Source organism: Helianthus annuus, chromosome 9 (assembly GCF_002127325.2).
Source record: "Helianthus annuus cultivar XRQ/B chromosome 9, HanXRQr2.0-SUNRISE, whole genome shotgun sequence".
NCBI classification, from domain to species: Eukaryota; Viridiplantae; Streptophyta; class Magnoliopsida; order Asterales; family Asteraceae; genus Helianthus; species Helianthus annuus.
The window spans coordinates 27,139,236-27,165,020 of NC_035441.2; the positions used below are offsets into that span (position 1 = coordinate 27,139,236).

The 25,785-nt window shown below is 36.2% G+C and overlaps 2 protein-coding genes across 2 annotated transcripts; both read right to left on the reverse strand.

Moving 5' to 3' along the window:
• Window positions 1-246: 246 nt before the first annotated feature.
• On the reverse strand, window positions 247-8,434 carry LOC118481687. Its single transcript, XM_035976886.1, has 13 exons — window positions 8,096-8,434; window positions 7,881-8,018; window positions 7,223-7,336; window positions 7,015-7,110; window positions 6,690-6,926; window positions 6,050-6,065; window positions 5,861-5,926; window positions 5,201-5,452; window positions 4,867-5,103; window positions 4,326-4,749; window positions 3,288-4,231; window positions 1,995-3,215; window positions 247-1,907 (listed from the first exon to the last, which is right to left on the reverse strand). The coding sequence occupies exons 1-13, from the start codon at window positions 8,432-8,434 to the stop codon at window positions 247-249; spliced, it is 5,745 nt and encodes a 1,914-aa protein (XP_035832779.1).
• Window positions 8,435-20,290: 11,856 nt separating this feature from the next.
• LOC110875450 (replication protein A 70 kDa DNA-binding subunit B-like) lies at window positions 20,291-24,377 on the reverse strand. Its single transcript, XM_035977424.1, has 12 exons — window positions 24,242-24,377; window positions 22,865-23,019; window positions 22,489-22,768; window positions 22,306-22,408; window positions 22,074-22,201; window positions 21,889-21,973; window positions 21,673-21,808; window positions 21,386-21,594; window positions 21,197-21,317; window positions 20,940-21,119; window positions 20,762-20,830; window positions 20,291-20,660 (listed from the first exon to the last, which is right to left on the reverse strand). The coding sequence occupies exons 2-12, from the start codon at window positions 23,015-23,017 to the stop codon at window positions 20,424-20,426; spliced, it is 1,701 nt and encodes a 566-aa protein (XP_035833317.1). The 5' UTR covers window positions 23,018-23,019; window positions 24,242-24,377; the 3' UTR covers window positions 20,291-20,423.
• Between the last annotated feature and the right edge of the window lie 1,408 nt (window positions 24,378-25,785).

Sequence of the window (25,785 nt, forward strand, 5' to 3'; positions counted from 1 at the left end):
TGTTGTTTATATCTGAATCGGTTACATTATATAGTTTGAAAGTAATTAGTTTGTCGGACGGAGAAATATGGATCCTTGGAATAAAAGATCATGTACCAATATTAATACCATAAATAACTGTTGATTCAATACTACATAAGAATGTGACTATACTTTAATGCGTAAATACTTCGTTATAAGTTTCTTCGCATATAATAAAAAATGATACAAATAACGTAAAGAAAAAAAAGGACAAAAATATAAAAGTCACAATCCATTGAATATCTCTTTATATACGACATTGGTTGTTTTATTTGTAGGCCTGCCATCATTGTCAAGTATTAGTAACTTGATTCCATCTCGTCTTGTAACCCTAGATAAAGCTACGTACAATTGACCATGTGTGAAAACTGGTTGTCTTAGGTACAACCCAACCTTAGATAGCGACTGTCCCTGGCTTTTGTTAATCGTCATTGCAAAACATACAGTTATTGGAAATTGCCTCCTTTGAAATGCAAAAGGAATCTTTCGGTCCGAAGGTACCAAATTAATTCTAGGTATGAATGTCCGAGAACCAATATTACCACCAGAAATTATCTCAGCTTCAATAACACGGCTGTAAAGTTTTGTGACCTTTAACCTTGTACCGTTACACAAACCATTTCGTTGGTCAATATTTCGCAACAACATTACTGGAACGCCAACTTTAAGGACTAACCTATGATTTGGTAAACCAGACACTTTGAGACCATTGAGCACGTCAGGAGAATATATATTTTGGTGATCAACATTGCCATCTTCAGTAGGGCATAGACTGTCAGAACTAAGATACTCTTTTTCTTCACCAGGGAAAACTGCCAACAATCTGTCGTTAATCTCGTGAACAACCTCATTCTTAGGCGCAAGTATAGCTCTTGTACTAAAGTAATTAGGATCATTGTAATTATCCAAGATTGACGGATAAACAAAATCAATCAGGCTAGAAATTGGATCAGATATGCTATCAATTAAAAGCTCAGGTGGTATTTCAATTATTGCTTCTCCATCATTGGAATCACCAACATTTCCCTCGCCAACGTCCAACAACCATTTTGCAAAATTACTAATCTCTTCAACTTCAGATGATGGTCTTCCAACAGTTAACCTCATGTTTCTAGATAACGTCAACAACTTACACTTACTCCACAGATAAGAAGAACATAATGACGCATTCACAATTTCTTGACGTCCACCGTTTGGAACAACAGGTAGTATTTGCCTAAAATCACCACCAAATACAATCACCTTCCCTCCAAATAAAACATCAGACCTGGATGGATTAGATATATTGAAAATGTCATGCATAGTTCTATCCAAAGCCTCAAATGCATGTTTATGAACCATAGGAGCTTCATCCCATATAATGAGTTTGGTCTGCTGTAGTAATTTAGCTACATCATCGTCTGGTTTTATATGACAAACGGAATCCTCATTAAGATTCAAAGGTATATGAAACCTAGAATGAGCCGTTCTTCCTCCCTCCAACAGCAATGATGCAATTCCGCTAGATGCAACGTTTAATACAATCTGACCTTTTGACCTAATTGCAGCAGATAATGTTTTCCATAAAAACGTTTTACCGGTCCCGCCATAACCGTAAACAAAAAATACTCCGCCATTGTCTCCATGAAATGCGTTCATAATTTCTTCATATACTGCACGTTGTTCATCCGTTAACAAATTCACCTGACCTTGATAAACATTTTGTAACTCAGTTCTGTCATAAGCAAGCTCTTCGTTAATCAATCGGCAGCGAAAGTTATCTAAAGATGAAGTATCCGGGTAAGGCATTGATAAAAATCTCCGAAGCGATGAATTATTCCGAGTTAAAAACTTCTCTATTTCGCATAAAACGTAGTTCTTTAGTTGCTCATCAGGAATTGATAAACCTGTGAAAAATCAAAACCACATATCAATTTAATGGTAAATTCTTTTGTAACTGTCAAAAAACAATAATATGAAATTTATAATTTTACCTGAAACACGATGATACTTTGAGAATCTGTACAGAAAATCATCTGTCATATACTTCCATGTGCTTTCCCATACAACTTCAGGTCTAGATAATGTGCTTGACAGTAACATGGTGGCAAATAAATTGCGAATATAACCTGCACTACCTGATATATTTGCTTCTTTGATGGCCTCAATATACTCAGAGTCGTCATCCAACAAACCAAGCGCATAGCAAGAATCTCTAAAAGTATCGTACACTCGACCATTAACTGTTTTAATATCATCAAACGATGTTGGTCCTTTAACTTTGTTAAGAAGAATTCTTAAATAGTACGCTTCACCGGTAGAAGGAGAAACGGAATGAATTCTTCCAATTGTTTTTCCTTTTATTCTCGGAACCCATATACGCTTGTCAAGCTTCCAAACATAAAAACGCGGAAACTGTACATATGTTAGTGTACGTGCAACATGGTCGTTAGGATCTTGATTACGTTGCATCCAAGCTAAAAACATTGATGAGTTCACAGATGGTTTGTTAAGCACTTGATTAATATCTTCATCAGGACCGAAACAAACTGTTTGTTGTCCAGGAAGATGGAAAGGAAGACGCATAACAGAAGGACTCCTATAATTAACTTCATTAGAAAAAATCCTCCAAGACGCTTCACACGCAGATATATACCTACAGTCATAATACTCTTTAATTTCATCATTTTCTGGTTGTTCGTTTTCATTGTTGCTCGGAACCACAGCAACTGTTGCTCTATCAGGACCTTTATTAATATACTTGAACAAATACTTTATTGACGCCGCTTGGTTGCACCATTCAACGTTTATATGCGCCTGATATCTTTTCAAAAGCTTTTTGTTATAAGGTACAACACTTCTGTTGTCTAACTGAATTTTATTTTTTAAAACGAAGGAACCGTCATCTCTTCTTCTGTATAAGGGAAATCCGTTAGAATCCAAGGTTGAGTGATCTTGAAATTTCTTGGGAAAACCTTTTGAACATTTTCTATCAACCATACATGGAGAGCTCATTCTAGCATTACCACATGGACCGTGAATCATATGGTCTTTCACAAGCGTATATAGTTCAGGGTCTTCGTTTAAATCAGGGATTTCTGCAGAAATAAACTGATCAACATGGTCTACAGTTGGAAGTTTGTAATCATTCTCCATGAATAAGCACATATGTGCATGAGGCAATCCTCGCTTCTGAAACTCAATAGTGTAAACAACTACAAAAAAAAAAATAAAAACGTTGTAAATGTAATTAAGTTTATTTTAAAAAAGTAAATTTATAAACATACCAGCGGAAGCTTTTCCAAACAAATCACGGTCTTTCAAATCTTTACAAATTGCATCCAGCTTTATTTTAAAAATTCGAGATAAAATATCAGGCCTATCCTCCGGATTAAGATTTGTGTCCTTAAGAAACCTTTGAACCTCCGGCCATTTGGGATTGCAGGTAATGGTTATAAAAAAGTCTGGATAACCATACCATTTACAAATTGCCATTGCGTCAAGATAGTTTTGCATCATATATCGTGACCCGCCTGTAAAGGAAGATGGAAGGAAAATACGTTTTCCAACCTTAGACAAATCTTGTTGGCCGTTATATCTTAGTTTCCGGATATTCTCATATGTATCAAACCTGAGATCTTGTTGCTGAAATCTTATAAAGTTAAGTCGCTCGCTCTCAATCATCGTATAAGCATCAACCAAAAACTGTTGGAATAACCGTCGAGAATTTAGAATCAATGAAAACTGGTTACTACGATCTTGTACACGATACGCAAAAAACTCTCTCATTGTACAATTCGGACGTTTCTTGTTAGTAACATCAATGACACCCCTATGTGGTATGTCAATTCTGTAACCGTCGTCTCCATATGGGAACAAAATGGGATACTGAAGTGCAAGATAGGATGGATGCAATTCACTTATTCTTTTTAATGAACCTGTTTGTGTCTCGACAACGATATCTCTTTTCTCAAGTGCGTTATCGATATCTCCAACAATAAGGGCAGCAACCTCTGAGGAAGTAGGTAAGTTATAAGTCCGACCATCTTGTTCTCTTTTGCCAATAAGGCGAAGCTTTAAAGTGGTATTAGGATTTTGTTGGAAGCAATCTCTAACCATCCTATAAATTTTCACAAGCACATTTTCGGCATCAAACATTGCTTTGATTTGTTGTATCAGCTTGTTATCGGTTTCATCTGAAGCGGATGATGAGGAAGCATTGTCTGAATACCTGTTTCATCAAATTGATATATTAAGTAAATATACACTTAAAATAAATGTTATTAATAAAATAAGTTCATGACTGGTACCTAAAAACTGATTGCCTGTTTGCCAACTCATTTTCAGTATCGTATATGTATACCTGACTAAATTTAGGCTTCCCTCCGTTTGGTGGCACAAGACTACCAATAGAATGGTAATTTTCACCACTTATTCTGTAGCAAAAAGGAGCATTACCAGTATTCACAGTATGGTCAACCTTACCACCCATTGAGGTAAACGCGAACATAGAATTGTAACGTCGAATGTTCTTCAAAAAGTGCTTGCTTTCATTGTCATTTGACATGAATAGACTTTTATAATAAGGTGTCGCGGTTTTGTAATCCGGTAAGACAACTTTGGCATAACCACAACATAACATATGACATATTTTGCCACCCTCTTTTTTTCCGCTTCCTTTCTCTGCGTCCCATAACTTTGCATAACAAACTTCACAAGTAATAACTTGATCACCGTGATCCAAATAATCTGTTAAAACAGACAACATTATAGTTATATATACAACATTCATTACAATAATAAGATATACGTATTTAAGACTTATTAGTTATACAATATGTAGCACTACTTATCAACAAACCTAACCTGTAGAAACACCTTTATAAGGATCTCGTACTACGGTTTCATCTGTGGTCAAGTCAATCATTGGTATAGGAGACGAAATACGTGGTTTGGATACCAACTTACGTTTACCAGATGATAGCCTTTTCAAATTACGGTTCAATGATGATGTGCAGGTGGTTGATGTGATGCCAGTTGAAATATTATTCCCAATAACGTTTTTTGTAGTTGTACGATTGCTGGTACTACAAATATTGTTACCTGCTACAATTGACAAAAAAGCATATTAAAAATATCGATGCAAAACAATAAGAACATATTCCCAATTATAAAAAGATTAAGAAAAAGAAATACTTACTTGTTACAATACTTGAAAGACTTGAATTAACATTATTAGTCACCTCAGGAGTGGATTCAAAATTGTGAAAACCAATTTTGTTGACTATGTTATCAGATGTAACACAAGGAGTGGATGTGGAATTAATATTAGTGGAATCAATATTGAGGGATGACGATGTAGTTCCCACATTTGATTTCTTATTATCCAAGATTAATTTTCTTAATTTTCTTCTATGAGATGCCTCGTCTCGAGTAACAATTGGGAGGACAACTAATATAAAATCGTAGACAAAATGAAAAACTTATAATGAACAAACAATAACAAATCAAAATAGTTAGTTGTAGATAAGGAACAAATAATTCTCATTTTGTTAAAAAAAATATATACATAAAATAATACCATTCGTTATGCTTGATAAAGGTCTTCTGCCTCGTCGAACTTTTAAGAGACACAAAAAAAAAATGAAGAATTAATAAAAAATTATAGCGTAATAGTGAACTTAATAAGAAGGTCTAAAATAATAAAAAGGGACAATAAAATAATTAGTGCTATACCGTTAACAATGTCGGAGGATGTGTTTTCATTCCGGGGAACTGCGTATAAAAAAAATATACATCTCTATCTATATAGTCAAAGAACTAAGAAGGTAAAAAAACTGTAAAACTTTAAATAACTTACCATGCTGAGTGTTTTCTTTATCAACGTCATTGGATACGGACACAATTTTTGGTCGTTTAGGCATTGCTATGAATTTAGCAAAAGAATTGTTAAATTACATAGTTGGTATGTTGAAACACGTATTAAGTAATATTTAATCAATCAATCGTAAATAAAGATTCATATAAACAATTTAACAAAAATACTTACATATACAAATAAGATTCTAAATTATTAAATAACAATAGACAAAGATACAAACTGAACAAACTAACCGAGTTGAAATGTTGAATACCGAGGTTGAAATAATCAAGATAAAATGAGTGTTTTGATCAATTCTTATTGAATCATCCAATACGAAATGAAAGGGGGATTTTTGATCACAAATTGGAAGAAGTCTTTAATAATATATAGGGATAGAGATAGAATATAAAAATATGGAAATATATTCATGTAATACGTTAATTTTAGAAGTTTTTAAATTGTTATGATTATGTTTCCATAAATGAATTTGATTGCCATATATATTAAAATTTTGTTTAGGAAATTGAGATTTATAACATCTTTCAAAATAAATAAAAGATATGAACTGTGTAACTATGAAGATTGTAATTAATTACTATAATAGACATATAAAACACTAACAAAATCTAAAAACTACTACAAAATAAGTCATATTAGTATCATTACAAAAGATATAAATAAAGTGAACCATGGGAAACGACGGAAATTTTTCATGTTCATAACCACAACCAACAAAAAAAATCCATTCAAAAGACTAACAAACAACTAACCAAACCATGGCTGTTTTAAACACACTTTATAGCAGTCTTGATTATATTGAAGTTACATCGTTCAGCACAATCTTCCTCTGTGAAGTTACAAATGTGAAATGCAACATGTGTCCAAACTGCAGCTGGTTATCATCCATAAATTTCCTCCATCCATCCAAAGCATAACGTAACGTACAACGGTTTAACTCTGTCTTTGTGTCATAAAGTTCAACATCACCATTCAAGTTCTGGACAGATATAGGTTGCAATCTATCAGACAGGCCGGCTCTATTAACAACCTCCACCGGAAGCCGCTATATGCGTTGAAAGAATAAAAACTATAAGCAAATATAAACAATAATAAAAGTTTTATTGGTTGATCAGGTATAAAAGAAAAAGTACCAGCCTATATTCAGCTTTACGGCTAAAGTCGAAATATTCTGGATGAATGCCGATACGGGAAACTTTGGTTGCCTTCGTTGAACCCTTCTTTGGATGCTACACATTTTTATCAACAGTTAAACATTTCTTTGCCTTTTATAAGGAAAATAATGTAAAATACAAACGGATATTAGTACAGTTAATATAAAATACATTATTTATTTAATACCTTGACAGTTTGATCAGATGTTGTATAACGTTTTCGGCCTTTGCATTGTTGGTTGAAATTATCAAGTTTGACGGATCGGTTGACAGAAAGTTTACCTTTTCCCTTTCCTTTGACCTGATATGAAATAATATAGTGAGAACATGAAATTTATTTCATTCATTTATGTTTTTATAATTTAAAGCCAAAATCTGTCAGCATCAAATTACATGTAAAAACTGTACTAATATTAAAACAAAAAAAAAAGGAAAATATACATCCAAGACACACCTTCTAATTGATCTAATAAAGTTCGAGGTTATTTTTCAGACGTAATAAAGTTGTTAAATTAATTGTACATTGTCATGTTTATTTAATAAATATTTGACTTATAAACCAAAGAAATAAACAATGAAGTTCCAAAAAACTCGAATACAACTATTATGCTATTTGAAACTATTCCATGGTGTTACTGGCATGGTAAGTTATTTAAACTATGTATTTGTACAAAGAAACAAACAAACAAAGTATAAAAGTAATAATATAAATGCAACCATTGGTTTAGTATCAGTAGTAATGTTCGTATGTGTTAATTGTAGGTTGAATTCAAATAATTAGTTTTGTAATAGGCAATTGTCATAAATAAATTAATATAACAATATAATAGAGTATGTGAACTTACATCTTGTGTTGTCGTGAAATGTAAGCCATCACCTACTTTCAACGTCTCTTTAACATGAACCTTCTTCGGTGTACTTGTCGGGAATGTTACTGGTGTACTTTTAACAGATGTGGGCTGGTTATCATCTACCTCTATGTCCTGAAAAAATCATATTAAAAAAAAATTAATAGAAGAATATAAATGAATACAAAGTATAATGCCTAATAGATTCGAACCCCCAAAAGCGCTTTATCGTAATCAGCCCTGGATATCTGAATTACATCATCATCATCATCATCATCATCAGATTCAACCTTCTTGCTCAACCTTATCTCAACCTCGTCTCGATACACCGTTAAACCAAACATAACATCATTAATTTTTTCAAAAACCAATAAATCATCTTCTTGAACGCCAAGATCGTTGCAAAGTTGAGTCCAACCTTCTGAGAAAACATAGTTTGAATTAACCTTACTTGTTGACACCGTCCACGGAGAACCCTTATAATTAACCTCATATGACCCAGCCATTCCATCGTCTCCAAAACATTGTTGGACAAAAGATTCTTCAATCATCTACTTAATATGAAACATAACAAATTGAATGTTGACTATGTAGGTTATATTATTAACAAAGAAGTACATGCTAAATATAAAGTTTAAGGAAAACTTAATGAAATTACGTACCGTATAACCCAATGTTAGATTGTGACACTCGAGGTTTTTCCGAACGATCACCTTGTAATATTTTGTGTGTATATAAATATTATTAAATGGAAACGTGATTTTGTGCATGATATGTGATGTATGTATGTAGTATAGATATATTTATGAGAGCCGAAACCACGACCCGAGACCACGACTCGCAACCACTCGGTTGCGAGTGGGTCACTCGGTTGCGAGTGGGCCTTTGGGCCGTAACCGGTTTGGGTCGAAACCCCCAAGCCCAACCCGAAACACCCCATGTATATATATCCCACCTTCTCCTCACTTTCCCTCATTTGTTACAACACACAAACCCACAACACTTCTATTCTCTCTCAACTAGTAACCTTCAACAACAACACCACTCTTCTTCCTCTTTCGGTTCAAGCAAGGATTTCGGACAAGGACTCGGTCAAGACCATCACTCGTATACTCCATCTTCTCGGTTCTCTTCCTCTTTGTTTTCGGCCCTCCTTTCATAACCGGTTAGTGTTATCTTCTTGGTGTATAAGATTTGTGAAATATTATGAACTAGAAATGCCTTGTATTCTTGCTTGAATGATATGTATATGAACTAGAAAAATGTTTGGTTAGTAGTATTTTGCATGATTTTTAGGAGGATTTGTGAAGTTTGGTCATATGTGAAAACCCTCATATAACATGTTTAAAGATGGCTAAAGTATAGTGATTTAGGAATGATTATGCCAACCAAAACTATGTTCAAGATTATAAAATGTATGTTTTCTTGTTTGTGCATCATGATCTTGTTAAAAATATGTGATTTTTGGCTCATAAATGTGTGTTTATGTTAACATGAAAACCCTAGAAACTATGAACATTTGATGAACTAGTTAAAGATGGTTTGAAGATTTAAAAATAGCAAAGTTTGATCTATATGGTTTAATGGTCAAATGAGGAAAAGTGTTTGTAGAAACCTTATTGGTAGTTTCCTAATCTGGGTCTGATTTCATATGTACAATTTGGACTGATGGTTCTGCATCATCACGTGTATATGAAAGTGACAGATTACGACTCGCAACGACAGCATTCCGACTCGAAACCACACCGTTGCGACTCGCAACCAACGCATGACAAGTCGAAACCACGTGATTACGACTCGAGACTACGACGGTTGCGACTCGCAACCAACACGTGACAACTCGAGACCACGGTTGCGACTCGCAACCACAGCGTGACAAGCCGAAATCTCCTGGTTGCGACTCGAGACCAGCTGGTTGCGAGTGGGCTGTCCATTTTAGTTAATTGGGCCATTCTGTGTTAACTTGGGCTATCTGTTAAATGGACTATGTGTTGCTGTGTTCTGTTTGACTGTGTTACTGTTAGGGCCGGCCCAATAACCCCATGACTATTACTTGTATGAATGTTACGTGCCTGTATATGTTCTTACGTGATTACTTGTACACCGAACCTGACCTATACCGGTAACCATGTTAGGACGTGGTGACCAACGTGATTGACAAGTAACCTAAACCTACCGAGCAACCCAAGGTGAGTTCACAACTTAAAAGCATGCGTCCCGGTGGTTTGGGACACGAGACTAACAACCCTATCCCCTGGTAAAAGGGGATACCATTTACATATCTTCCCTAGTTATTGGGAACAAAACTTACTTTTCCTTCCCGGGTATTGGGAAACCTTTTGGTTAATTACTGTTTATACGGATTGCAACTAACGGCACTAAACGAAACTCTATCACTCAAGTCCCTACTACAAATACCGATTAGTCGCCGGGTTAGGCGAACGGGTTATTAGTTGATAGCGCTATTTAGGTGTTTACCAGCCTCACACCGTGCCCTGGTTTGGGACGGTCGTGAACTAATGTACTCAGAAATCCGTCAATGATGATAGAACATTGACATCGGGGCATCCTGCGGATACGCAACGGTTACCTAGTGTTCGGTATTGGAAAAACAGTTTAGTCGCTAACTTTTGGGGTAGCTCCCCAGGGCATGTATAAACGGATAAATTAACCGGTGAAACAAAGTTTTTGGTAATTAAAACTGGGCAACTAGTGGACTCACTCAGCATTATTGTTGACCCCTTACTGCATGCTTTGCAGGTAACCAGTGACGAAGGAGCTTGCAGCTTGGGAACGTGTAGTGTCTGTTCACCCTTGTGTTGGGTGTTACCTTATTTTGAATCATGAACTTTGTTTTAAACTACCGTACTTATGCTTCCGCTACTTGTTGCTATTTTGGAACTTAAAACTTTAAACTCTGAACTTAATATTTACTAAGCTTATGAATAGTAAGTATTACTTTTGTTATCAACTTAAGTATTCGGTATAATTGGTGGCTGGATCCTGGTCGGTCACGCCCTCGAAGCGGGTGTTATCCGCAGGTGGATTTTGGGGGTGTGACAGATTGGTATCAGAGCCATTGGTTATAGTGAACTTGGTTTTAAAAAAAAAGGGAAAAATCTTTTTGGAGGAAACCAGACTATAACCCGTGACTCGCGACGACACTACACTCCAAGTGCAAGGCTCAACACTTTTGACCTCATAGCTCGGACCAGTGTTTACTTGTTGCTTACTTTATGTTTCCTGTTATGCTATACGTACTAGTGTGCCTAAACTAGATAGATACACCTCTCTCTTCTATCTCATTCTCGCTACACTACGACATCACACTCATATTGTGTTTTCTGGTTATGAAGACAATGAGTGGACGCGGAAGAGGAAACATTAACATGACGCAGGCTCAGTTCACTAACCTGCTCAACACAGTGGCTGCAGCTTTCGCAGCTCACCCTATAGGTCAGCATGCACCTGCGCAACCACCAGTGTGTACTTTCAAAACTTTCATGGATTGCAAGCCTCTCCCTTTCAACGGCACTGAGGGTGCCATAGGTCTTCTGCATTGGATTGAGAAAATCGAAGCTGTTTTTGCAGTCTGCGAATGTCCCCCTGCAAATTGGGTGAAATTTGCTACTGCTACGCTTGAAGGAAGCGCGCTTTCTTGGTGGAAGGCGCAGATTCAGATGTTTGGGTTGGAGACTGCAAATGCTACGGCATGGGAGGATTTCAAGGATATGATTAAGGATGAATACTGTCACCGGGATGACATCCACAAGCTTGAGAACGAGTACTATGAGCTCAAGATGGTTGGGTCAGAGATTGAAACCTACACCAAGTTGTCCAATGACTATGCTGCTCTCTGCCCGAACATGTCACGACCAATGTACCGAAGGATCGAACTGTATATCAAAGGTTTGGCTCCAGAGATTCGAAGCCATGTCACTACAGCCAACCACACTACCATTCAGCCGATTGTTCGACTTGCTCACAAACTCACTGATCAGGCCGTGGAAGAGGGCCGGTTGCCCAAAAGGATCAGTGCTACCGTCGGAACTTCTAGTGACAGCAAGCGTAAGTGGGAAGGAAGTCAAAGCAAGGATGCTAACCCCACTCAGGCCCCAGCGCAGCAAAGGAAAACTGAAAGCAACAAAGGCACTCAGCAACAGGGTGGCTACCGGGGAAGCTACCCTAAGTGCAACAAGTGTAACAAGCACCACAATGGGGCATGTAACAAGGGCCAGTGTCAGCGATGCCACAAGATGGGGCACGACGCCAAGGATTGTCGAAGTCAGTTCCCAGCTAGACAGAATCAGCAACAACCCCAACAGCAACAGCAGCAGGGAAACAACCGGGCATGTTTTAAGTGTGGAGCTGAGGGGCACTTTAAGAAGGATTGTCCTGAGCTGAACCAGAATCGCAACAATAATCAGGGAGCTGGGAACAACAATCAGAACAACAATGCTGGGAATGGTGCTAGAGGAAGAGCTTTTGTGATTGGAGCTGGAGAAGCAAGGAATGACCCCAATGTTGTGACGGGTAAGTTCCTACTCGATGATCGTTATGTTTCTGTGTTATTTGATTCCGGTGCCGATGCTAGTTATGTATCTCTACGTATTAGTAAGAAGCTTAAGCGTCCGCTTTCGTTACTAAGTTCTCCTCACCTCGTCGAGTTAGCTAATGGTAGAAACATCGAGGCCTCACACGTTGTCAAGGGTTGCAAACTAGAGTTGTCTGGTCAGACATTTAGTATCGATCTTTTCCCTGTTACTCTTGGAAGCTTCGACGTCGTTATTGGTATGGATTGGTTATCCAAGCATCGCGCTGAGATCCTCTGTCAAGAGAAAGCAGTTCGTATTCCTCGCCGTTCTGGCAAACCCCTCATTGTACAAGGTGGCAAAAGTGGAGAAGTCTCCGGCATTATCTCGTTCTTGAAGGCCCATAAGTGTTTACGAAAAGGGCACACCGCTATCTTAGCACTTGTTACCAACACGCAGGAAAAGGAAAAGAGGATTGAAGATTTTCCAGTAGTGCGTGACTACCCCGAAGTATTTCCTGAGGAATTACCTGGACTCCCTCCACATCGTCAGGTCGAATTCCAAATCGAGCTAGCTCCCGGAGCAGCGCCTATAGCTCGTGCGCCTTATCGACTAGCCCCCGCAGAATTGAAGGAACTCTCGACGCAACTACAAGAACTTTTGGATAAAGGATTTATCCGTCCTAGTTCGTCACCCTGGGGAGCACCGGTACTCTTTGTTAAGAAGAAGGATGGCACGTTCCGAATGTGTATAGACTATCGTGAGTTGAACAAGGTTACCATCAAGAATCGTTACCCTCTCCCGCGAATCGACGATTTGTTTGATCAACTGCAAGGATCGAGCTACTATTCCAAGATTGACCTGCGATCAGGCTACCATCAGTTAAGGGTCCGTAATGAAGATATTTCCAAAACCGCATTCAGAACTCGTTATGGTCATTATGAATTCCTCGTTATGCCCTTTGGAATGACCAACGCCCCTGCAGTATTCATGGATCTCATGAACCGGGTATGCAAACCCTACCTCGACAAATTTGTGATCGTGTTTATAGACGACATCTTGATCTACTCGAAAAGTCAGGAAGAGCATGAACAGCACCTACGCCTTATCCTCGAACTCCTTCGCAATGAGCAACTGTACGCCAAGTTCTCGAAATGCGACTTCTGGCTTCGAGAAGTCCATTTCCTTGGGCACGTGGTTAACAAGGATGGAATCCACGTCGACCCAGATAAGATCGACTCTATAAAGAATTGGCCTACCCCTAAGACTCCGACTGAAGTCCGCCAATTCTTGGGATTGGCAGGTTACTACCGCAGATTCATTCAGGGATTCTCAAAGATTGCACAACCCCTCACTACACTCACTCAGAAAGGCGTCACCTACAAGTGGAATGAAGCACAGGAATCCGCTTTTCAGAGGCTTAAGGATAACCTCTGCAGTGCTCCTATTCTCTCGTTACCTGAAGGCACTGACGACTTTGTGGTCTACTGCGATGCGTCTATTCATGGGCTCGGTTGCGTGTTGATGCAACGCGAGAAAGTTATTGCTTACGCCTCTCGACAACTTAAGACACATGAAAGGAACTACACAACACACGACTTGGAGCTAGGAGCAGTGATATTTGCGCTTAAGATATGGAGACATTACCTGTACGGTACCAAGTGCACCATTTACACCGATCACAGGAGTCTCGAGCATATCTTTAAGCAGAAGGAGTTAAACATGCGACAACGTCGATGGGTTGAACTTCTGAATGATTACGAATGCGCCATCAAGTATCATCCGGGCAAGGCCAATGTCGTGGCAGACGCCCTCAGCCGAAAGGATACTATACCACGGCGCGTGCGAGCATTACAACTTACTATCCAGTCTAGTCTCCCTACCCAGATCCGAAATGCTCAGATTGAAGCTTTGAAACCGGAAAACATCAGGGCTGAGTCCCTGCGAGGATCGAGACAACAGTTAGAGCAAAAAGAAGACGGCGCCTACTATGTGGCAGGGCGCATTTGGGTCCCACTTTACGGAGATCTACGAGAACTTGTGATGGACGAAGCCCATAAGTCCCGTTACTCAGTACATCCTGGTTCAGATAAGATGTACCACGACTTAAGGACCACCTACTGGTGGCCTGGCATGAAAGCCCACATAGCAGCCTATGTTGGCAAATGTTTGACCTGCGCAAGAGTCAAGATCGAGTATCAGAAACCAGCAGGCCTACTACAGCAACCGGAAATCCCGAAATGGAAATGGGAACAAATTTCCATGGATTTTGTTACAGGGCTACCTAGATCTCAACGCGGGAATGATACTATTTGGGTGATAATAGATCGATTGACTAAGTCTGCACACTTTCTGGCAATTAAGGAAACAGACAAGTTTTCTACCTTGGCAGAAATCTATTTAAAGGAAGTAGTCTCCAGGCACGGGGTGCCAACTTCTATTATTTCCGACCGAGACGCTCGTTTTACTTCCGAGTTGTGGCAAGCTATGCACAAATCCTTTGGCTCACGTTTGGACATGAGCACCGCTTATCACCCGCAAACGGATGGGCAGTCTGAACGCACCATCCAAACCCTGGAAGACATGCTTAGAGCATGTGTGATCGATTTTGGCAAGAACTGGGAGAAGCATCTGCCGCTGGTGGAATTCTCCTACAACAACAGCTATCACACTAGTATTCAGGCGGCACCTTTTGAGGCATTGTACGGTCGTAAATGCCGATCACCTCTCTGCTGGGCGGAAGTCGGTGATAGTCAACTCACAGGCCCAGAATTGGTAGTAGATACAACGGAAAAGATTTCCCAGATCAGGCAACGCATGGCGGCAGCTCGTGACCGTCAGAAAAGCTACGCTGATAAGCGTAGGAAACCACTAGAATTCCAGGTCGGGGACCGGGTTCTACTTAAAGTCTCACCCTGGAAGGGTGTGGTCCGTTTCGGTAAACGGGGCAAGCTGAATCCACGGTATGTTGGACCATTCGAAATTACCGAGAAAATCGGTAAGGTTGCTTATAGATTAAACCTGCCTGTAGAGCTGAGTGCAGTGCACAACGTTTTTCACGTATCTAACCTGAAGAAGTGTTTGTCGGATGAAACACTTGTAATTCCTTTTAAGGAACTGACTATTGATGAACAGCTACACTTTACTGAGGAACCGATTGAGATCACGGATCGAGAAATCAAAACCCTCAAACGTAGCCAGATACCCCTTGTACGAGTTCGTTGGAACTCACGGCGCGGCCCAGAGTTTACCTGGGAGCGGGAGGACCAGATGAAGTCCAAGTATCCCCAGTTATTCCCAAACGAAAACCTCAGCACTGAAGCTACAACCGAATTTCGGGACGAAATTCCAAACTAACGGGGGGATGATGTGACACCCCGTTGAAACACGCTAGCTTGGCAGTGGCTGCTTCAACTTTCGGGACGAAAGTTCTTAAAACTTGGGGATAATGTGACACTCGAGGTTTTTCCGAACGATCACCTTGTAATATTTTGTGTGTATATAAATATTATTAAATGGAAACGTGATTTTGTGCATGATATGTGATGTATGTATGTAGTATAGATATATTTATGAGAGCCGAAACCACGACCCGAGACCACGACTCGCAACCACTCGGTTGCGAGTGGGTCACTCGGTTGCGAGTGGGCCTTTGGGCCGTAACCGGTTTGGGTCGAAACCCCCAAGCCCAACCCGAAACACCCCATGTATATATATCCCACCTTCTCCTCACTTTCCCTCATTTGTTACAACACACAAACCCACAACACTTCTATTCTCTCTCAACTAGTAACCTTCAACAACAACACCACTCTTCTTCCTCTTTCGGTTCAAGCAAGGATTTCGGACAAGGACTCGGTCAAGACCATCACTCGTATACTCCATCTTCTCGGTTCTCTTCCTCTTTGTTTTCGGCCCTCCTTTCATAACCGGTTAGTGTTATCTTCTTGGTGTATAAGATTTGTGAAATATTATGAACTAGAAATGCCTTGTATTCTTGCTTGAATGATATGTATATGAACTAGAAAAATGTTTGGTTAGTAGTATTTTGCATGATTTTTAGGAGGATTTGTGAAGTTTGGTCATATGTGAAAACCCTCATATAACATGTTTAAAGATGGCTAAAGTATAGTGATTTAGGAATGATTATGCCAACCAAAACTATGTTCAAGATTATAAAATGTATGTTTTCTTGTTTGTGCATCATGATCTTGTTAAAAATATGTGATTTTTGGCTCATAAATGTGTGTTTATGTTAACATGAAAACCCTAGAAACTATGAACATTTGATGAACTAGTTAAAGATGGTTTGAAGATTTAAAAATAGCAAAGTTTGATCTATATGGTTTAATGGTCAAATGAGGAAAAGTGTTTGTAGAAACCTTATTGGTAGTTTCCTAATCTGGGTCTGATTTCATATGTACAATTTGGACTGATGGTTCTGCATCATCACGTGTATATGAAAGTGACAGATTACGACTCGCAACGACAGCATTCCGACTCGAAACCACACCGTTGCGACTCGCAACCAACGCATGACAAGTCGAAACCACGTGATTACGACTCGAGACTACGACGGTTGCGACTCGCAACCAACACGTGACAACTCGAGACCACGGTTGCGACTCGCAACCACAGCGTGACAAGCCGAAATCTCCTGGTTGCGACTCGAGACCAGCTGGTTGCGAGTGGGCTGTCCATTTTAGTTAATTGGGCCATTCTGTGTTAACTTGGGCTATCTGTTAAATGGACTATGTGTTGCTGTGTTCTGTTTGACTGTGTTACTGTTAGGGCCGGCCCAATAACCCCATGACTATTACTTGTATGAATGTTACGTGCCTGTATATGTTCTTACGTGATTACTTGTACACCGAACCTGACCTATACCGGTAACCATGTTAGGACGTGGTGACCAACGTGATTGACAAGTAACCTAAACCTACCGAGCAACCCAAGGTGAGTTCACAACTTAAAAGCATGCGTCCCGGTGGTTTGGGACACGAGACTAACAACCCTATCCCCTGGTAAAAGGGGATACCATTTACATATCTTCCCTAGTTATTGGGAACAAAACTTACTTTTCCTTCCCGGGTATTGGGAAACCTTTTGGTTAATTACTGTTTATACGGATTGCAACTAACGGCACTAAACGAAACTCTATCACTCAAGTCCCTACTACAAATACCGATTAGTCGCCGGGTTAGGCGAACGGGTTATTAGTTGATAGCGCTATTTAGGTGTTTACCAGCCTCACACCGTGCCCTGGTTTGGGACGGTCGTGAACTAATGTACTCAGAAATCCGTCAATGATGATAGAACATTGACATCGGGGCATCCTGCGGATACGCAACGGTTACCTAGTGTTCGGTATTGGAAAAACAGTTTAGTCGCTAACTTTTGGGGTAGCTCCCCAGGGCATGTATAAACGGATAAATTAACCGGTGAAACAAAGTTTTTGGTAATTAAAACTGGGCAACTAGTGGACTCACTCAGCATTATTGTTGACCCCTTACTGCATGCTTTGCAGGTAACCAGTGACGAAGGAGCTTGCAGCTTGGGAACGTGTAGTGTCTGTTCACCCTTGTGTTGGGTGTTACCTTATTTTGAATCATGAACTTTGTTTTAAACTACCGTACTTATGCTTCCGCTACTTGTTGCTATTTTGGAACTTAAAACTTTAAACTCTGAACTTAATATTTACTAAGCTTATGAATAGTAAGTATTACTTTTGTTATCAACTTAAGTATTCGGTATAATTGGTGGCTGGATCCTGGTCGGTCACGCCCTCGAAGCGGGTGTTATCCGCAGGTGGATTTTGGGGGTGTGACATAGATGACGATTAATTGTGAAATAAGATTGCTCACATACGCCATTAACATAAGATGAAAGATAGAGACCAAAATGGTTCATGGGACGAAATGACAGGAGACAATCTTTCTGAAGTTTGAGATCTGAAACAACTTCTCCCCAGCCGTCAGTTAAGACTGGCATACGTTTTAATCGTTTCAACATTACGACCCAAATTTTCCCACTTGAGTGATATATACGCATCTTCCGATCGCCCCAATCCTCTCCGTAGAATTGATTAACAAATCTAATAGGGACATCCTGTATATATATTAATATTAATATTAAGTATATTTAGTATTGTAAGTTTAAAAAATAACTTAAAAATTAAATTAGTCTAGCAGCGGAATTATAGATTAAATAAAGATTACTTACTATACTCAATGAGGATGGGTTTAGAAGATACTTTACAAATGAAGTATACATTTTGATACCTGCAACAATAATTTATTTTGAAATTTTCGTAGTTTAGCAAACAATAATATATACAGTATAGAAGCAAAAAACAATATATAAATAACACTGCTTGGACTAAAAAAAATGACGACTAAAATAATTAAAAACTAAAATTTATATGATTAACAAATTATAATTTTATATGAATATAGATACAATATTATAAATAAATTTGGTGCATCAGCAATTAAAATTTTTAATACCAGTATCTATCAAAATTTAAGCAAATGATTACATACTTCTTCATGAACAAACATTTATAATAAAAAGTTAAATTGCTGAAGATAGCATAACAAAACTAAAGTACAAAAGTATATTTTCAAACAAATAAAGAATCAATCTTACAAAAAACAACAATATTAATGGTTAACTTTAGAAACACATCAATGAAGTGGTATAAAATCAAAGATGGAAAAGATTTAAATTAAAGTTTATGACCGATCACAGGAACATAAATGTTGTTACCTTTAAGTAAAGATTAGAAACCCTAGTTTCGGTTGCCGGAAACCATTATATCTGATGATTCCGGCGATAATCCGATATATAAACAACCTTATAAGTACAACAATGAAGTGGTATAAAATCAAAGATATAAAATATTAAAAGTAAAGTTTATGAAAATAACAGGAACATAAATGTTGTTACCTTTAATTGAAGATTAGAAACCCTAGTTTCGGTTGCCGGAAAAGTAGATGAATGATGATTCCGGCGATAATCCGATGATAAGATCCGGTGACAATATTGAGTTCTCCTAGGGACGATAAGAGTGATAAGAAGGATGATTTGATGGTAGAGTATGGTAAGGAGAAACTCATTATTTACAACCGCCATATTTAAATTTACATATAGATCCCCTATAGTTTGATTTATGACAAAAATAAAATTGATTTAATCTATAATTACCACAACAACCTTTTACATTACATAATAGAATTGAATAATAATTATATGTTTGTAAATATATGAAAAAGGAAGATATCACAAATAAGTAAAGTATTAAAAATAATTTATGGTAAGTGTATATTAAAAAATTTATAATTTATAAAATAAATTCCTTAAATACATTAAATTACATGTATAATAAAATTTAATTCAAATATCAACCAATAATATAATTTTACGTTATATTTAAATAAAATAAAAAATAATATAAAAATTTAATATAATAAAAAAAAATATCTAGGTTTGCCAAATCAACGAATTCTCATATTGGGTACTATATTTTAAGTAAGATTCATTATTTAAAGAAGGGATTATTTTTTAAAATATTTAAATAACGTTAAAAGTTGTTATCTTATTACTATGTTATTTTTTCTAAATACCAATTTATACATACGTAAGTATTAAATATGAGTAAACATAAAATTTAATTACAAAATAATAATGTTACTAAACATTATAAACAGATCTGGACTTAGAATCGGACTTATGGTTTCATACACATAACAATATGAAGTTTATTAAATAAAAGTAACTAAAAACATAATAGATAAACCGATTTAGTGATATGATTAAACACAAAAATGCATAACAAAAACAAAAAGCAAATAATCATAAAGAACAAATCTATAATGTTCGAAATAAAACAACCATGTTCATAAAAATCAACCACACAGTTATAACCATTGTCAAAACAAACATAAATATCCAAATACTTAAGAAAAAAACAGACGATTTCATCCAACAATGTTCGAAATATAGGTGACTACTTTTCTTTCTTTGGAATTAGAAGAACTGCATCCACACCACCATCTTTACGCGACTTCGAAGAAGACTGAGAAGATACATCATCCACGTCATACACGGTTTCCAAATTGCGCTTCAAGTCACGCTCGCTGCTCGTATCAAACTCAGCATCCATCCGATCCAACGATGTTGTAAAGCCAACTTTAAACACATTTGAGCAAGGGGTTACATCGTCTCCCGTTTGGGATATAGAATCCTAGTTAAATATAATGAATAATAATTAAGTATGAGTTTGGAAATACAATTAACATATAATGAGTTAAAGTTGAATAATAAATAAGGTAAACGATACTAAACCTTAACAGGCAAATAATCATTACGATTTGAATCGGATGGTTCGACATTGACGGCTTCCTCATCAATAGGCTGTTTTTGTAAATTATTTTAAGTTAAAACAATATATCATTTTAATCAGTAATTAAACATTGATGGAAGATTGTAATAATATTATAAGGGTGAATTGGAATAACTATACCTGAATAGTGTCAAAATGTTTATCCAGCTCGGACAAAACAACCGGGTTATCAGTCATCTTGGAGACTGAATATCCATCAGACTTCTTGCTGATGTTAAAAGAAGAAACAGCAATCTTGAATGCAAACTTCATATTGAGTAATGAATTTAGCTCATTTGGAAAGCTTCCTTCGTTTGCTAACTGTTGAAAAATAAAATATAATTAATATTTTTAAAATAAAAAAAAATATATGATAAAATGAATTATTTACTACATACTTCAATGTTGTTGTCTAAAAGCTGATTAGCATTAACCTTCAAAAGCTTTGTCACCTCACGCTCAAACAATGTCAGACTCACAATACCAGTGCAATCTTGGACACGTATATAAAGCCTAATTCTGAAAAAAATAGAAATGAGATTAACTTATTTTGACAACAAAATAAAGAAAAAATGGTTAATATTTACCGTGGAATTGATGTAACGGTCCTTGTATTACAAATATCAGTCTTGCATTCTAAGACAGTAACCTCTTCAGAACCATCAGTACCATCCTGCTTTTCTTTAACAACAGTAACGGTTGAAACCTTTTTGTTGCAGTTTGTGCACGCGTTGTAAAACCACTCATTGTTGGATGCAAAACTCTTGATAGTGCCAACAATGACAACAAACCTAGTCTGTGTTTAAGATATATATAATGTATTAAAAAAATTGATAGTGTAAAACATATAAAAAGTATATGTTATCCGTGTTACCGTATCTATTGAGGTTAACGACCCAATGGGAAAAAAGGTGAGGTCAGAAAGAAATTCTTCAGTGGCAGACTTCGCAACAGAAGAACTTAGGCCAGAATAACTGGAAGACATTTCGGGAGAAAGTTTCTCGATAAATCTATTAAAAAAATAAAAATTAAAAATTTAGATTCACATAAATGCATAGGAAATTTAAAATAACTTATTAGGATAGTGAACCTTTGTTTAAAGTCAGCAACCTCATCAATATCACTGTTAATTAAGACTCGGGTGACAGTATACAAATTTGAAACAGACAAATGACCTGAACATATATATACAATTATTTTAAATAATGCAAAGAATTATTCAAAATGTAACCATAAAGAAAAAAGAAACACAATATATTTGAAGTAATACGATACCTCCCCAGAATCTGTACTTCCCAAACTGAATTATTACGACGACATTTTTTTCACCTCGATTGTTGCTCTCATACTCCATTATTTGATCCGCATAACCGTCCCAAAGCGTCACGAAAATCTGCTTATTGCTGGACATTATTGAAATGAATAAAATCAAAATAGCAGTTCAGAGTACATAATATAGAAAAATAATATATTAAACAATAAAATAGAGGAAAAAATAAATAAATACTTCAGGTCTTCAAGCATAAAGGTGACTTTCTTCTGGTTTTGTCCGTTATTAGTTTCTGTGTCTACCTCGAAGGGAAAACTTTTGACCACAAAACCGATTACATCTGTTTATAAAAATGAAATAGTGTCAATAAAGTAAAAAATGTGTTGTGTTTAGTTAAATAGTTATAATTGTATACCATACCAATTGGACTTTTAAAAAACTTGTTGTCAACTGTTGGATCCTCCACAACTGAATCAAAGGGAGTAAAATCAAAACCCCATTCAGAACCAATAGCCTCGTGGCATTCCTCAACAACGGTGTTGTTATTAAGGTTAATCTTCAAACCACCGTTAGCGTACTTCACCTTCTGACGATTCTCACCCAATGAAGGATTTCTAATAGTCAAACAACGCTTTTCTTCCAAAAGATGTTGATATCCAGCTGCATTTTTAGCCAAAACAAAAGCTTGCATTTTTGTTCCCTGCCAAACAACAACATTATTTTAGACAAATAATAAGTAATTTGACAACTAACAGTATATAAAGTTAAAATATAACATACGTATATGAACACTTACCTCACTGTCCATGAATATCATATCATAACAATACACTTTTCTAGCGTTATTGAAATCAGCTCTTGTCCACAAACGAACAATGCGTATTCTTATGGTATAGTTATCAACATTGAGGTCCAAATTATTCAACAATGTGATTGCACCTTCTTCCATTTCTGCAAAAAATTCAAAGTAAAGATTAGTAAACAAACACTATATAATAACACATTGTAATTGTAATTGTAATAAATTATAAAGCAATATAGTCTAGAAGTCTCATTGGTATTCTTACCAAAGAGTATGAAAAATGATGTAGAAAATGCTGAGTAGATAAAACTGAGTACAATTTGAAATGTTTAAAGAATATTTATAATAGGTAGACAAATTAAATTAAGAAAAGATTGTGTAGTATAAATGCAAACAATATCGAACAAAATCAATTATACTATAAGATGAAAATGGAAATATGTAATATGGAGGTGTTTTCTAAAAATAAAGTCAATCAAAATAAATTTCCAGAAATATGGTAATATGTCATTAAAAATTATAAAAAGAATTGTAAGTAACTAACTTATTATACGCATTGTCAATATTAAATTCATTATTAACCTTTTATTGAATTTGAAATTAAGGAACATTATAAAACTTTAGCAGTTTTAAAGTCAGCATTGAACTATGACATATTAAACATTGATGAACATATCCATATAATGTGAATAACTAAGTATACTACATGGTGGTGTTATTCGGTTTGTTCGTACTGCCGGTGATGCTTATTTTGTAAGTTTTCATATCATCTTGAAAACTGTTAAAACACATAAGTTTGATGCGAATTTAATTTACTTAATGAATATTAATATTAATTTTCAAAAAAATGAAAACATTTATAAATATGCAAACTAATATGTCGTACATGACTTTCGGCAATTATTATATATAATAAAAAAATTATTATGGTATGTTTAAAAAAAAATGTTTATAATGTAACATCATAGTGTAATATATTAAAGATATAATACTAAGTTCATAATACTTTTTAATATATGCAGAGTTAGTTTATATATTGTTCTTTAAATATATTCAGTTGTAAAACAATAATCAGCAATAATCAACAATACCATACGTTTATCTATGATAAGATGTGGCAGTGGGAATACAAATTAGTAAAACAATAGATTATACTCTTAACTATTTTCTGACAGTGGTTAAAAAAAAATAGATCGAAAGATATATAAAATCTTGAAATAAAAGTCAAAAACCAATGTTATAACCCAAAAAAACTGCGAAGGACGAAAAAAACCTGCCATAATTGTCATATATCTAATTACTACGGTTAACGTAACGTACAACCCTCTCAATAGTCAACACCTGCTCATTTTCATCAAAATAAAAGTGAACCTGGTCACGGGCCTTAATTTGAGCAGCTTTCATGAACTTCTTCCAAGAGGTTAAAGCGTAACGATAACCACGACGATTGGGTCTTCTTTCACGTCTGGTACCGTTAGTAATCTGCTGTGGCGGGTCCAGATGCAAAAATTTTATGGTCAAATCTTTTAACCCTTCATGAAGCTTAGCCATATGTGAAACAGGATTAGGAATTCTCTGTATTTAAGTAAAAATGAAAAAAAATATTAATATTCATTAAGTAAATTAAATTCGCATCAAACTTATGTGTTTTATCAGTTTTCAAGATGATATGAAAACTTACAAAATAATCATCACCGGCAGTACGAACAAACCGAATAACACCACCATGTACTTGTTCTTCAACTTCATTGTCAACATCTATTGGAGCAACCTCAATCTGCAAATTAAAATACAAATGATGAATTTCAGGCTGATATGTATAAAACATAGAATTAAGTACATATATTTAATTACCTCATCAACATGTAATTTAGGATATGTGATTTCAACCCCGGTTTTTCCAAAGACTTTCATATAGAAAAAATGTCCAAATCCTTTGGTGAATAAGAAATAACAACCAACCTCCAACTGAAACATACTAATAATTACATCCATACCAGCGGAAAAACCGACTTTGCCGTCATTAGTTAAAATGGAAACGTTAAACATTTGGTTGTCGATCATAACCGTAGAGATTACATCATTTGACGAAAAATCGTAACTTTTGGGGAAAATACATTTAGGAATGACCTGTAGCATGTTAAAAAAAGTAAAAAGGTTAGTATCTATAAATAAATAAATAATATTTGAATATATCAGGAAAAGAAAATCACATTTAACTTACATAAAAATTGCATGATGGAGGTTGCATATATGTCCAGAAAGACCCACGACTAACACCATCTTTGTAAGTCATTAACTTAAACGTAGCATGATCTAAAGGATTAAATACTACCAAACATCCCTGAGTTAGTCCCAAGTGTTCAACAACATTGGACCAACCACGAAAGAAAAAAAACTTCCCTTTAGACGCGCTTAAGAAAACATTAAAGTCACGACCATCTTCACTGTGTATCATAACATTAGTAGGGCATTTGTCAACACCCCACAGTTTGGAAGCCGCATCATCCGGAATGGACTAATCATAGAATTTAAGGGAAAATGAATTGTAAATACTTTCAATTGATTTAAAAAATAGAATAATAATTATATGTTTTTAAAAATATGAAAAAGGAAGATAACACAAATAAGTAAAGTAAAAGTATCTTCCTATACCAGAATAAGTTGGTCTGCTCGATTCATTACCCTACAGAACCAGGGTCCACTGTAACCGAATTACACAATACAATGTTAATAAAATATAACACGTCAAAGGGATTGTTAGAAAATTAAAAAACTATCCACATAATACCTTGATGAACGTTCGCCCATAGTAAAAAACTGCAAAAAAAACAGGTTACAATAAAAAAAAGACATCAAATCTAATATACTTCAAAAAAAAAAATAAGTAACAAACAAAGGATTAATGAATAAGT

What these genes read in the sequence shown, in the direction of transcription:
- LOC118481687 (XM_035976886.1), bottom strand. Translation starts at nt 8,434, where the DNA reads ATGATTGAAGAATCTTTTGTCCAACAATGTTTTGGAGACGATGGAATG. An exon ending in TAAAGAAAACACTCAGCATG is followed by an intron (nt 5,453 to 5,860) that starts GTAAGTTATTTA and finishes ATTTTATATTAG; the next exon opens with TTGTCCTCCCAATTGTTACT. An exon ending in GAAAATGAGTTGGCAAACAG is followed by an intron (nt 4,232 to 4,325) that starts GCAATCAGTTTT and finishes TTGATGAAACAG; the next exon opens with GTATTCAGACAATGCTTCCT.
- LOC110875450 (XM_035977424.1), bottom strand. Translation starts at nt 23,017, where the DNA reads ATGGAAGAAGGTGCAATCACATTGTTGAATAATTTGGACCTCAATGTT. An exon ending in TGATATTCATGGACAGTGAG is followed by an intron (nt 22,769 to 22,864) that starts GTAAGTGTTCAT and finishes GTTGTTTGGCAG; the next exon opens with GGAACAAAAATGCAAGCTTT. An exon ending in GTTTTTTAAAAGTCCAATTG is followed by an intron (nt 22,409 to 22,488) that starts GTATGGTATACA and finishes TTTTATAAACAG; the next exon opens with ATGTAATCGGTTTTGTGGTC.